This window comes from Muscardinus avellanarius (assembly GCF_963383645.1).
Source record: "Muscardinus avellanarius genome assembly, chromosome: 14".
NCBI lineage: Eukaryota > Metazoa > Chordata > Mammalia > Rodentia > Gliridae > Muscardinus > Muscardinus avellanarius.
In genome coordinates this window covers 35,686,629-35,699,052 of record NC_137800.1, presented here as the reverse complement: position 1 = coordinate 35,699,052, position 12,424 = coordinate 35,686,629, and the positions used below count along the sequence as shown (strand labels likewise).

Sequence of the window (12,424 nt, the reverse complement as noted above, 5' to 3'; positions counted from 1 at the left end):
TTTGAACCTGTGTGACCCTCCTGTCTCAGCCTCCCAGGGGTGGGGATTACAAGCTGCACCACTACACCTGGTGAGCATTTTAATTTTTTTTTTTTTTTTTTTTTTTGGTGGTACTGGGGGTGGAACCCAGAGGCTTTCTACCTCCGGGCTATACTCCCAGACCTTTAAAAAAAAAGAATATATATATATATATATATATATATATATATATATATATGAAACAGGGTCTCACTAAATTGTTGAAAGCCTCACTAAGTAGCTGAGGCTGGCTTCAAACCTGTGCAATCCTCCTGTCTCAGCCTCCCAAGCGCAGGGATTATAAGCGTGAGCCACCACGCCCAGCAAGCATTTTAATTTTTTAAAGTATATGGTTGCGTGGCATTAAATATCTAACCATCTGCCTCATACTTCCAGAACTTTTTCACCACTCCAAACTTAAGAAAACATAAGACCAACTCTCCCACATAAGTGTTAAGTTGGGTCCTGCACTCATGTGACTTTGTGTCACATGACCTCTGCAGGGCAAGGGAGGGGCTGAAACCCCCCGCGAGAATTGGGCATTCCCGCGAGTAAACCCCCATCTCGCGAGATGCATGCCTTTAAAAGGAGAGCCCGCGTCCTCAAGCTTCGGACAGGCGCGCGGGCCCACGGTGCCTCGCCCTGATCCCCGGGAGAGCCGTGCAATTAAAACTTTACATGCCACGTGTACCGGACCTCTCTCGTGTTTTTCACACTCCGCCGTATGCACATTATTTTTTATTTTACTCGCATTTAATTTTTTATTTTACTTATCATTTGGTGCCGAACCGGGAGAACTCTTGGGTCCCTCCCCATTTTTTTCCTTTTTTTTTTTTTTCTGTTTTCTCGTTTTATTTTTACTCTCTTTTTGAGCCCCGGACTCTCCGACCCGCCAGCAGCTGACTGTGAGGTCCCACACCAGCGCTCCGCTTGCAGGCGTTGCTCCCACCACTGCCGCTGCTGCTGCCCCGTGCCTGCCCGGACCGTAAGCCATCTTTCCAGCCCCGAGCTCTGCTGAGAGCTCACGGCCATCTTTTCAGCCCCGCGCTCTGCTGAGAGCTCAAGGCCGTCTTTCTGGCCCCGCGCTCTCCGGGAGAGCTGGCGGCCTTCTTCCCGCCCCGGGCTCTGCTGAGAGCTCGCGGCCATCTTTCCAGCCACGAGCTCTGCTGAGAGCTCGCGGCCATCTTTCCAGCCACGAGCTCTGCTGAGAGCTCACGGCCATCTTTTCGGCCCCAAGCTCTGCTGAGAGCCGGTGGCCATCTTTTCCCGCCCATGTGCTCTCTTCCGGAGCGCCGGCGGCCATCTTCCGCGGCCACCACCGCCGGGGCGTGCAGGCTCCACCGGCCGCCAGGCTGCTAGTTCCACCCGCCCGGAGCCAGGCTCCTTGGGTGATGCTGGCACCTGTTCTACTTGCTGACCTCCTGCACGGGCCAGGACCTCTGCCTGCCGCTTGGACCTCCTAAAACCGCCGTTCCCGCCTGCCCACGCCACCCACCGCTGGAATGGGACCGCGCCGCCCGCGGACTGCGCCACGCCGTGCACCTATGTCTTCTCCACGCCTGGCGTTGCTTAGACCCGCCTGCCGGGGCCGCCTGCCTCCTCCATCTAGGCGGCCGCCACTCTGCTAAACAGCCCCCAGCCCGCCAAGTCCAGCCCGCGCTCCATCTGGTTCCTCCACTCGGACTCGCGCCCTGGCGCCCTTCACCCTGTGCCTGCCCACCCCTGCTGCCTGGGCCTGGCCATTCCGGTAAGCAGCCACATGGGATTACTGGGGGGGGGTCGCCAGCTTTGGCCCGCCATCTTGCACACGTGGAATCACTGGGGGGCCGCCATCTTGGCCCCACCATCTTTAACCCCTCCCACCTCATGGCCTCACTGGAGGCCTCGCCATCCTTAACCCCTCCCACCTCATGGCCTCACTGGAGGCCTCGCCATCTTTAACCCCTCCCACCTCATGGCCTCACTGGAGGCCTCGCCATCCTTAACCCCTCCCACCTCATGGCCTCACTGGAGGCCTCGCCATCCTTAACCCCTCCCACCTCATGGCCTCACTGGAGGCCTCGCCATCTTTAACCCCTCCCACCTCATGGCCTCACTGGAGGCCTCGCCATCCTTAACCCCTCCCACCTCATGGCCTCACTGGAGGCCTCGCCATCTTTAACCCCTCCCACCTCATGGCCTCACTGGAGGCCTCGCCATCCTTAACCCCTCCCACCTCATGGCCTCACTGGAGGCCTCGCCATCTTTAACCCCTCCCACCTCATGGCCTCACTGGAGGCCTCGCCATCTTTAATCCCTCCCACTTTCCACTCCTAACCAATCCTAGGAGTCGGCGGCCATCTTTCCGGCCCGAGCCAGGCAGCTTGGCACTTGCTCTGCCTGCCAACTGCCTGCGCGGGCCAGGACCTCTGCCTGCCGCTTGGACCTCCTAAAGCACCGTTCCAGCTTGGTTCTCCGGTCACCGCCGGGACCTCTGGCCGGTTTGCCCCACCCGCCCCGAGCCAGGCTCACTGGCGGTGCTCCTCGGGGCCCAGCCTCAGCGTCTGGCGCGTGCCTGGAAGCCATTTTGTCTCCACGCCGCGGGCCCGGCAAGCCACGCCGCCTGCGCGCCCCCACTGATCCCGCCAGCCGCCAGTGCCGTCCACACCAGCCACCGGCATCCATGCGCCCCAGCTCCACCACGCCCCCAGCAGCTTCTCAGCGCTTCTGTCGCAGCCAGCGCTGGCTGGCAACACTTCACTCCGGTAAACTGCCTCCTTCCCTTGGTTAGCGGGTTCTGGACTTGGGTCTTCCGGTCCACTGGGACCTTAAAATCCAAGCGCTTGGTGACCCATTGTCCCATGGTCCACTGGGACCACGCTGCGGATGACCAGGTCATCCTCCGGTTTTGAGAAGGAATGAAGACGTTCTTCCCTATCTCTTAACCTCTGTTTCCGAACGATTGAGCAGGGAAATCGGGGACGCCCATTTCCTGTTCTTCGTTTCCACCCGCGAACCAATTATGGGGAGTCGAACCTTTATACTAGCAGATGCCCTGAGAGCCTGTCTGCCTTGATACGAGTTGGGAAATAGGTTGCGGTGGCCCAGGAATAGTTAGGAACTTTTATAAGCGGTCTGGTATCCTTCCAAATGCTCTCCCCCATCAGCTTCCATTTATTTTCCCGCCAGCTGCCATTTTGTGATGGCGCGTAGTCACTGCCTGGTGATGTCACAGTCGCCATCTTGGCCCGCGCCAGACTGCAATTTTGCTGGGCGGCCCGCGTGGGCGCGCCCTAGGTGCTGTGGGAAACGCCGGGGCTGGGGCGACACCCTCTGCCCGTGGGGAGTCTGCGTTGCCATTCTTGCCGGACACCAGCCCCGGGACGCGCTCTTTGTGAGTATAGGTCCGTCACAGCTGACAGAACCTTAACATAGCATCTAAGTTTTAATTCCAGAGAGAAACAGGCGGAAATGGAGCGTACACTCCGACTTTGCCAAAAAGCAGATCCCTGGTAGCTGCCCTTCAGCTGGCGGTGGCGGCTCAGCCCTCTGGAGCGCCACCTAGGTGTGGAGGACTGCAACAACAACTACCTCCAGGAGCCTGCCTCAAGTGGGGCAAAGCCACGCCCACCAATCAGACGGCTCGGCGTGTGGCCAGGAGGGCCACTGGAACAGTGCCCTAGGAAAAGGTTGAGCCCCAGGTGCCTCAACACAGGGGGAGCACCTTTCCAGACCAGGCCCTGCCGCTGGCTCTACTCAGCCTGGCTGAAGACTGACGGCTCCTGGATCCCTCAACCTCCATCCTCTTTGCCAGCTCAGGGTAGCTCTCCAGGTACTGAGTAAGCCAGTCTCCTTTTTGGTCGCCTGCTCAATCTCATGATTTGTTTTTTTCTTTAATAGCCCTTGCCTGTTCAAGCCTCCTCAAGCGCACATCACTAAGCTGTCCAGGGTAACCTCCAATTCGCACTGCAGCTATGCACCCACCTGCACCCCCTTCTGGGGGACTGAACTCCCGACTCCTCCCGGCCTGGGGCCCCTGACGACGCCCCTTGACAGCAGGAAGAAGCTAGAGGGTCCAATCGTCATCCATTATCCCTACCATCAAAAGGCCGGAATGTTAAGTTGGGTCCTGCACTCATGTGACTTTGTGTCACATGACCTCTGCAGGGCAAGGGAGGGGCTGAAACCCCCGCGAGAATTGGGCATTCCCGCGAGTAAACCCCCATCTCGCGAGATGCATGCCTTTAAAAGGAGAGCCCGCGTCCTCAAGCTTCGGACAGGCGCGCGGGCCCACGGTGCCTCGCCCTGATCCCCGGGAGAGCCGTGCAATTAAAACTTTACATGCCACGTGTACCGGACCTCTCTCGTGTTTTTCACACTCCGCCGTACTCACTTATTTTTATTTTACTCGCATTTAATTTTTTATTTTACTTATCAATAAGGTACTAGCAGAGATTCCTCAATCAGACTCCTAAGACCAGAAAATTAAAAATGAGAATCAGTAAATGGGATGGCATGAAATCAAAAATCTTTTTTTTGCTGGCATGGCAAAGAAAATAATCGAGAGCCTGAAGAGCCTACAGAACAGAAGAAAATCTGCCAAACTAAGCTTCCGGTCTCATAGTCAAGAAACCACTGCTAAATCAATGTCAGGAAGCTTTTTCTTAGTTTTCTCCTACGAGTTTTCTATTTAGGTCTTTGATCCATTTTGAGTTAATATTTACAGGTGGTGCAAAGTAACTCACTTCGTTCTTTCGCATTACAATACATTTTAAAGCAGAAAAAAGACAATCCAGAAGATATCTTTCCTATATACAAATAAAGATACAGAAGTAAAACATCATGCCAAATTCAACTAAGGGCAGCAGGGAACTAAAAGCCAAATCCTGTCTTTTTTTTTTTTTTTTTTTAATTGGTGCACTGGTGCATTGTAATCATACATCTTAAAGGAGTTCAGAGGCATAGGGGCATACATGCACACAGCAGTGGTAAGCTTAAATCCTGTTTCCCCAAGAAAAAGGCTGAACTACCTAGCAGTTGTTATCCCTTAAAGACATTCACTGCCCACCCTCTCCAGCGCACCAGTTCTTCCCTTTCCCCCACCCCTTTCCCCCGTAAAGTTTTGACCATCCAACACCTGGAGTGGAGTAACGGTGGGAGCGCAAGTCCGGTTAGCAACCTGTTGAAAGGCACGGACTCCAGCTCCGTTGTGGTGATAGTCAGGCCGGGTTTTCCCGCACGCTCTGGTGGGCGGATCCCTGGGGGGGGGGTTCCGCCTCGGGGGCGGGGCGCGCGCGTGCTCGGCCCTGATTGGCTCTGAGCAGCGCGGGGTTAGGCGGGAGTTTTGTCCGGCGAGTGGGAGCGGAGAGCGGGATGGCGCAGCGATGGCTGCGGTCCGGGCGAGCGCGGTGAGTGCCCAGACGCTCCGAACGCGGGCCCAGACCGACTTTATCTTCTTCGCGTCCCGCCGCGGTCTGTGCGCCTCTGAACTGTTCGTGCTGTCATTTTGAAACTTGTCCGAGTAAACAACGTCGCTCAGGGCCTTGGGTTCCATACCCCAAAAACCCGGGTAGAAAACATCCCAGAGTTTTAGGATTGTCTGTCGTGGGTCACAGGAATTACTGTGGGTAGGAGAGAACGTTAGCTAGTGTTATTACTGCTTTGTGTAGGTGGGTCTCAAGCAGTTTGAAACAAAATATTCAGCAAATGCTTGTTCAGTGCCTTCTGTTTGCCAGACAGTACATCCTAGAGAGATTCCCCTGGGTGGTCATCAGTACTCCTATTTTCCAGAATTTGGCCGCTTGCCATCACCATCTTTTTTTTCCTTTTTTTTTTTTTTTTTTTTTGGTACTGGGGGTTGAACCAACCCAGGGGCATTATACCTCCGAACTATGTCCACAATTTTTTAAAATTTATTTTTAGTTAGTCTCCTTAAGTTGCTGAGAACTGTCCTTGAATGGGCCAGACTCTTGCCTCGACCTCCCAAGTACTGGGATTACTGGAGTATGCCACCATGCCCAGCTGCTGTGTTCTGTGCTTAAAGAGCATCCCAGGATAGGCCAAACAATTTTTATTTGTATCTAAAAGGACCACACATTTGAAAATAGGTGGCAAACTGCACTCTGAAAGGACACGGATTTGTCGGTGAGTGCCCCGCAGGCATTGTCTGGAGTGCATCCAAGGCCCAGTCTGGACTTGGCTAGCAAGGTCTTGGATTGCTAGAGAAGGGTCACAAAATCCATACCCAGGAGTTCTTGGTTCCTCCTGGTCCTGGGAGAGGGAGGGGTGAGGGCATTGCAGTGGTGAGAGGGGAGACCCAGACTAGAACCCTGTGACCAGTGAAGAAGAGGACTAGAAAAGAACATGGCAGCCTGACACATCACCTGAAAGGTAGTTAACTCTAACAGATCAGTCGTTTTGTCTTATTTCCCCACTTTTTTTTTTTTTTTTTTTTTTTTTTTTTAGTGGGGAAGTGTAAGACTCTTGAAAGTGTTCCTCCTTTCCCCCTAAAACACACTGGTGCACAGACAACAAAATTTTTCTTAATGGTTATAGAGTCACAGAAGTTTCCATTTTTTGGAGGCACCAACTGGAATCCAGCATAAAGCAGGGACCATCCTTGACAGGTTTTTGGAGCACAGGCAGCTGAAAGTGTTTATATTAAGAAACTCAGGCAGTCTCGTTTCTAGTCTCATTTATATTACTTGGCCATATGATCATTGGTCATTTAACTTTTCTGAATGCCAGAATCATAATCTATAAAATTGCCATAAAACAAATACTCGTTCTACTTTCTTGGGTTTTGAAATGCACAGATTTAAACCTCACCCCAAACTTATTGATTTAGACACTAGAGGTAAGGTGTGGTGGCTTCTAGCAGTTTGTGTTAACAGCCTTACAGATGAATCTCATGTCTGTTGAAGTTTATCCCTGTTCTAAACAGTTGTCCAGGTTTTTCTTTTACTGTGATTCACAGAAATATTTTATACCAGATAGAGCTCCCCAATAGCAAAAACAAATGTTTATGAAATTAGTATACATGGTTCAGTTCTATATTTAAATTCTTCTGTATTTCCTTTTTTTAAATGCTGAGATCAAAATCTTAAAAGATATAGAATAATCACAAAATTTGGATATGGGCTATAGATAATAATAATGCTATACATTTTTATTTTAAAAATTGTACTATTACTATGCAAGATATGCTCCGTTTCTTAGGAAAGATATACTAAAGTACTTAGAGGTAAGGCTACAACAGTGTCTTCAGCTTACCATAGAGAGAGACACAGAGAGAGCAATTGAAATGGAATCAAACAATTGGTAGACCTAGGTAACTAGTATAGTGAAGGTCTTGTACTATTTTTGCAACTCTTCTGTAAATTTTAAATAAAAAGTCAAAGAAATATTAGTTCAGACACACTAAACTGATTTTGTTATTCACAAATTAGTATGTGAAAAATACTGGTGCAATCTGCTTAACATTAAGTTAAGCTTAACATTAAGCATAAGTCAGAACCCATGTACTATATTATACCAGAGTCTCCCTGATACCTCTATCTAATGTTTGATATGCCTCAGTACATAGTCACTGCCACTACAGTATTACTATTAATAACATATAATATTACATATTTTTATGCTGCTCTTGTATCCCGGTTTTATTCTAGTCACAATAGGTTTCTTGAATATATGGAGCTTTTATCTTTTTTTATCCTAATGCCCAATGGAAGGAGTGTGAAGGGGCGGAAAGAAGACAGGCTCTAAAATTACAGATTTTTTTTTTTGGCCAGGCGTGGTGGCGCACGCTTGTAATCCCTGCACTTGGGAGGCAGAGACAGGAGGATCGCGCAGGTTCGAAGCCAGCCGCGTGTGCTGGCTTAGGAGACCCTGTTTCCAAATAAAAATGTAAAAATATAGGTCTGGGAGTGTAGCCCGAAGGTAGAAGGGCTTCCAGGAACCCCAGTACCACCAAAAAATAAAATAAAATTACAGATTTTTTGGGGGGAAGGAATACTGGGGCAGGAATCCAGAGGCATTCTATCTCTGAACTTCACCCCTAGCCCTATTTTATTTTTTTATTTTGAAACAGAGTCTAACTTAGTTGTGGAGGACCTCTCTAAGTTGCTGAGGCTGGCTACAAACCTGGCATCCTCTTGTCTCAGCCTCCCAAGTCTCAGAATTACGGTTGTGTGCTTCTACACACAGCTTTTTTTTTTTTTTTTTAATTTTTTTTTTTTTTTTTGCGGGTCTGGGGATGGAACCCAGTGGCATTTGACCTCCGGGCTACACCCCCTATGCTATTTTTTATTCTTTATTTTGAAACCAGGTCTCACTGAGTTGCAGAGGGCCTCACTAAGTAGCTGAGGCTGTCCGCGAACCACGATCCTCCAGTCTCAGCCTCCCGAATGCTGGGATTACAAGCGTGCGCCACCACACCTGGCTTTAGTGTTGTTTATTTTAATTCAGGCTTCTTTATATCCTGGCTTTGTGTTGCACTGAGCAACTATATACATCTACACATGGGATTTGCTTCTACACTCTTGGACTGTTAAGGTTAAAAGAAAATGTATGTCCAAGAGCCAGGCACAGGATGGAAAAGGTGTCATGTGCCTAATAAATGTTAGTGTATCTCTCCTTTGTTCAGTTCTGTAAAGATAGTCACTCACTGCTGATTGATTAGGACCTCAGGGACCAGGTTAATACGATTAGAAATTCTCCATGTCCACGAGATATATATATATAATATTTATACATTGGTAATATGATTTGACGTATACAATTATATTTATGGGATACAGGTTCTGCTTTCTAAAAGGATTCCACTAGCTGCATACTATCAGTGCAACTAATGAATATAATTTAGAAAGAAAATGCTTGTAAAGGGTCACAAGTTAAGGTGTTTCCCCAAATTACTTAAATATTTCCTAATTCTACTTTTCATGTGTGTGTTTCCTGTTTAATAGTGCAAGATCTTCAAAGAACACTGCATTAAGAACACATTCCATGAAAGATGTAAGTTATCTTTTTACATTTTAATGTAATTTTCTCATTGTTGACAAAACATTTTGTGAGAACTTCAGTTTTGAGGACTTCTCTTGGTCACCTCGATGTGTTACTGTAGTGAAAAAATATATTCCTTTCCTCCCACTTTTCCCCATATAATGGAGAAAGCAATCTTTGTTAACATATTAGAACCTTCTTTTTTTCTGAGCCAAGGTTGATTTTATTTGCCTTCAGCTAATTGACATCATGTAAAAGTCGTGTGACTTTCTGTATTTTGCCATTTTTTATATATAGCAAATTTTCAACAACTGTTATAATTTTCAACAATTGTTTACAATCTCATGATATTCCATTTAGTCCCCATTGGGATTTTATTTTTCTTCAGGAGAGAGTCTTAGAATAAATATAAATTAAGATAGGTGCATTTCTATAACACTCATGATAGCTAATTCCAAATTATTTTCCAGTGGCTTATCTGCTTACCTATGGCATCCATATTAACACTGTATAAGAGCACTGGCTTTTCAGGTTGTGGGCAGTTGAGAGTTCCTACTCATCTCTCTGTCTTAGGTGGTCTCTCTCTGCCCTGTGGCCCTACCCCCAGCCTTCAGAGGAGAGCTCTTTTATTAGCCATGAAGCTCTGGGGCTGCCTCTGGGATTCTGCTCAGCTCTCTGCTCCCACCCCCACCTTAGCTCAATTGTTCTCCAGATGGGCATCTGTCAGCTCTCCTGTCCTATGATTCTTCATAGCTGAAGTCCAGTGTGCCTTGGGGAATTTCTCTAAGCCCTTTGGCTTTGTTCCAAGCCTTCCTTAGTTGAAAGTCCAGAGTGCTGGGACTGGCCTTCTCCTTTGCTCTGGCAGCAGGCTGCCTGAAGAGTGGCGGAGGCCCTTATGCCTTCAAATGTTAACGCCTTTGTGGCATTACACCACCAAGTGCTCCATGAATGAGTCTTTCACTGAGGGTCTATAAATGGTAATATTTTTATTTTGTTTGCCAGTTTTATTCATCTCCTTTATGTCTTCCAAAATATTCTTATCTGTTAATACTGTCCTCCCACATGTTCCAATGGAAGTTTTTCTCATTTTAATATGTTTGGGTCTCTCATAAAGATTTAGGGCACCAAATGTTCTCAGTACATTGAACTGTAAACCCTGGTCTCTCTTGTAGGCAGGAGTTTTTACCCTGTGTACCCTTGAAACTACCTATGAACTTTTGGTTCTAGTGTATATTTCTGGGAACAGAGCCTATGGCATTCCTTGGATCAAGGATTTATGCAAACTATAGTTTATGGGCCAAATCTAGCCTGCCTGCCACTTGTTTTTTTATAATTCAGTAAACCAAAACTGTTTTTCACTTTTTTTTTTTTTTTTTTTTCCTTTGCAGTCCTGGGAATCTAAACCAGGGCCTTGCATATGCTAGGCAAGCACTTTACCACTGAGTTGTATTCCCAGCCCCTATTGTTACTTTTTTTGTGTGTGTGGCAGTGGGGATTGAACCCTGGGGCATTCCACCTCTAAGCTACACCCTCAGCCCTATTTTTAAAATTATTTATTCTGAAACAAGGTCTCACTAAGTTTCCGAGGGCCTCACCAAGGACCTGAGGCTGGCTGAGAACCTGCAATCCTTCTGTCTCAGCCTTCCAAGTGCTGGGATTACAAGTGTGTGCCACGATGCCCAGCTCTCTTGTTACATTTTTAAATGGTTGACATAAAGTAAAAATATGTCCTGGCCTGGAAAATGGTAGAAATGCTCATTACAGTGTCCATCAGTGAGGTTTTATTGGAGTGCAGCTGTACTCGTTCATTTTTGTATTCTCACTCTCTGCTTTCGTGCCGCAATGACTGCATTCAGTTACAGCAGGAACCTCCTGGCCAGCAAAACCTAAAATATTTACTCTCTGCTCCTTAGTAGGAAAAATTTGCCAACCCCTTTCTTAGGTTGTCAGAGGAGTCTTTGTCCCCCGAAGTGTGAAGGATTGCTTCTTTTGACAGCAGTCGTAGCAAAAGTATCCTTTCTAATTAAATCAGCTTTGTAATGTTCTCTGTTTGATAGTGACAATTGAGTGACTTTAATTTTATTCATTTATAGAAAGCTGATCAAAAGCAGAAGCCTACTGATGTATTTGACTTTAGCAATAGTTCTGCAATCTCAAATATTGGCAGCCTGGGTGAAAATGAGAAAGATGATGAACCTTATGAAATCTTTGGTAAGTATTTTAAATCTTTATCCTAAAATGATTTCAAAGCACTAACTATAATAAAAACATAGGGATATCTTTAAATCTAAAAACCAGTGTTCTGCATATAACATTCTGGCGAATACTCTGTAATTTGTATTATTTTTGTCTTCTACATATATTGAAGCTAAGAACATTATCAAAGACTCTTCTAGTAGCATTCGTTAACATTTCATTCATATTAGTTTACTTACTGTAGTACTTCATAACAAGGGAATACAAAATGTATTTGTCACATCATACTACCACTTGGCAGAGCCATCTGGTAAGGGGCTTTACTTTAGTGGGAATGATATAGGGAATTTCCCTTTATCATAAACTCAAGAGGTATTGATGCTTCAGGAGAGCCAGGTAGAATCTAACCTGTTGTGTTCTTTACTGTAAGGTAGATAGGGATGACCACAAGATATCCAAATAGACTGCCTCTGCCACTGTATGTCAGTGGCCAGTCCAGAGGCCAAAAAAAAAAATGATACAGTCTCAGGGGTCCTCACTCGTAGCAGTGATCACAGATTTTAACTGGAATAAGTATTAAGAAGAGAATTTTGAAAATTTATATATCATTATATTTTATTTTTTTTTATGGTATTGGGACAGGGGCATTCTGTCTCTGAGCTACACCCCCAGTCCTATTTTATTTTGAAACAGGGTTTCACTAAGTTTTGGAGGGTTTCGCCAAGCTGCTGAGGCTGACCTTTAACTTGACATCCTCCTGTCTCAGCCTCCCAAGTATTGAGATTACAGAAGTATATGCCACCATGCTCAGCTTGTCCATTTTAAAAATGGATTATTTTTCTTTTTATTATTTGTTAAGTTGTAATAATCCAGCTTGTATAACTGGTTATATATGGAGATTAGGGATTGGTCAGTTTCTCCCTTTTTTTCCTTATTATTCACAGTATAGAGTAAACAAATCCCTTTGCTTTTTAGGAAGGCTGTAGCAATCTAGAGTAGAGAGGAAGGGAAATAAGGAGGACTGGAATCTTTTCCCCAAGGGCATTCACACATACTGAGTGCCCACTGGGTGCTTGGCACTGGATGAGTAACGTTCATGGAGCAGGCCAACTTGTAGGATTTATAATCAATGCAGTGATCTCCCAAGTATGGGATAGGGATAAGAGAAGAAAAGGTTAGATTGCCTGCATGTTTGTATATGTATATATATTTGTACATACATATGTACACA

General features: G+C 46.7%; 1 protein-coding gene across 1 annotated transcript in view; it reads left to right on the top strand.

Moving 5' to 3' along the window:
• Positions 1 to 6,010: 6,010 nt before the first annotated feature.
• CENPU (centromere protein U) overlaps positions 6,011 to 12,424 on the top strand; it is a gene marked incomplete at both ends in the record, with an annotated part of 31,274 nt that continues 24,860 nt past the window's right edge. Inside the window, 3 exons of the mRNA XM_080710233.1 lie at positions 6,011 to 6,030; positions 8,961 to 9,009; positions 11,091 to 11,208. Coding sequence (XP_080566359.1) covers positions 6,011 to 6,030; positions 8,961 to 9,009; positions 11,091 to 11,208 — 187 coding nt within the window. The remainder of the gene's footprint in view (positions 6,031 to 8,960; positions 9,010 to 11,090; positions 11,209 to 12,424) is intronic.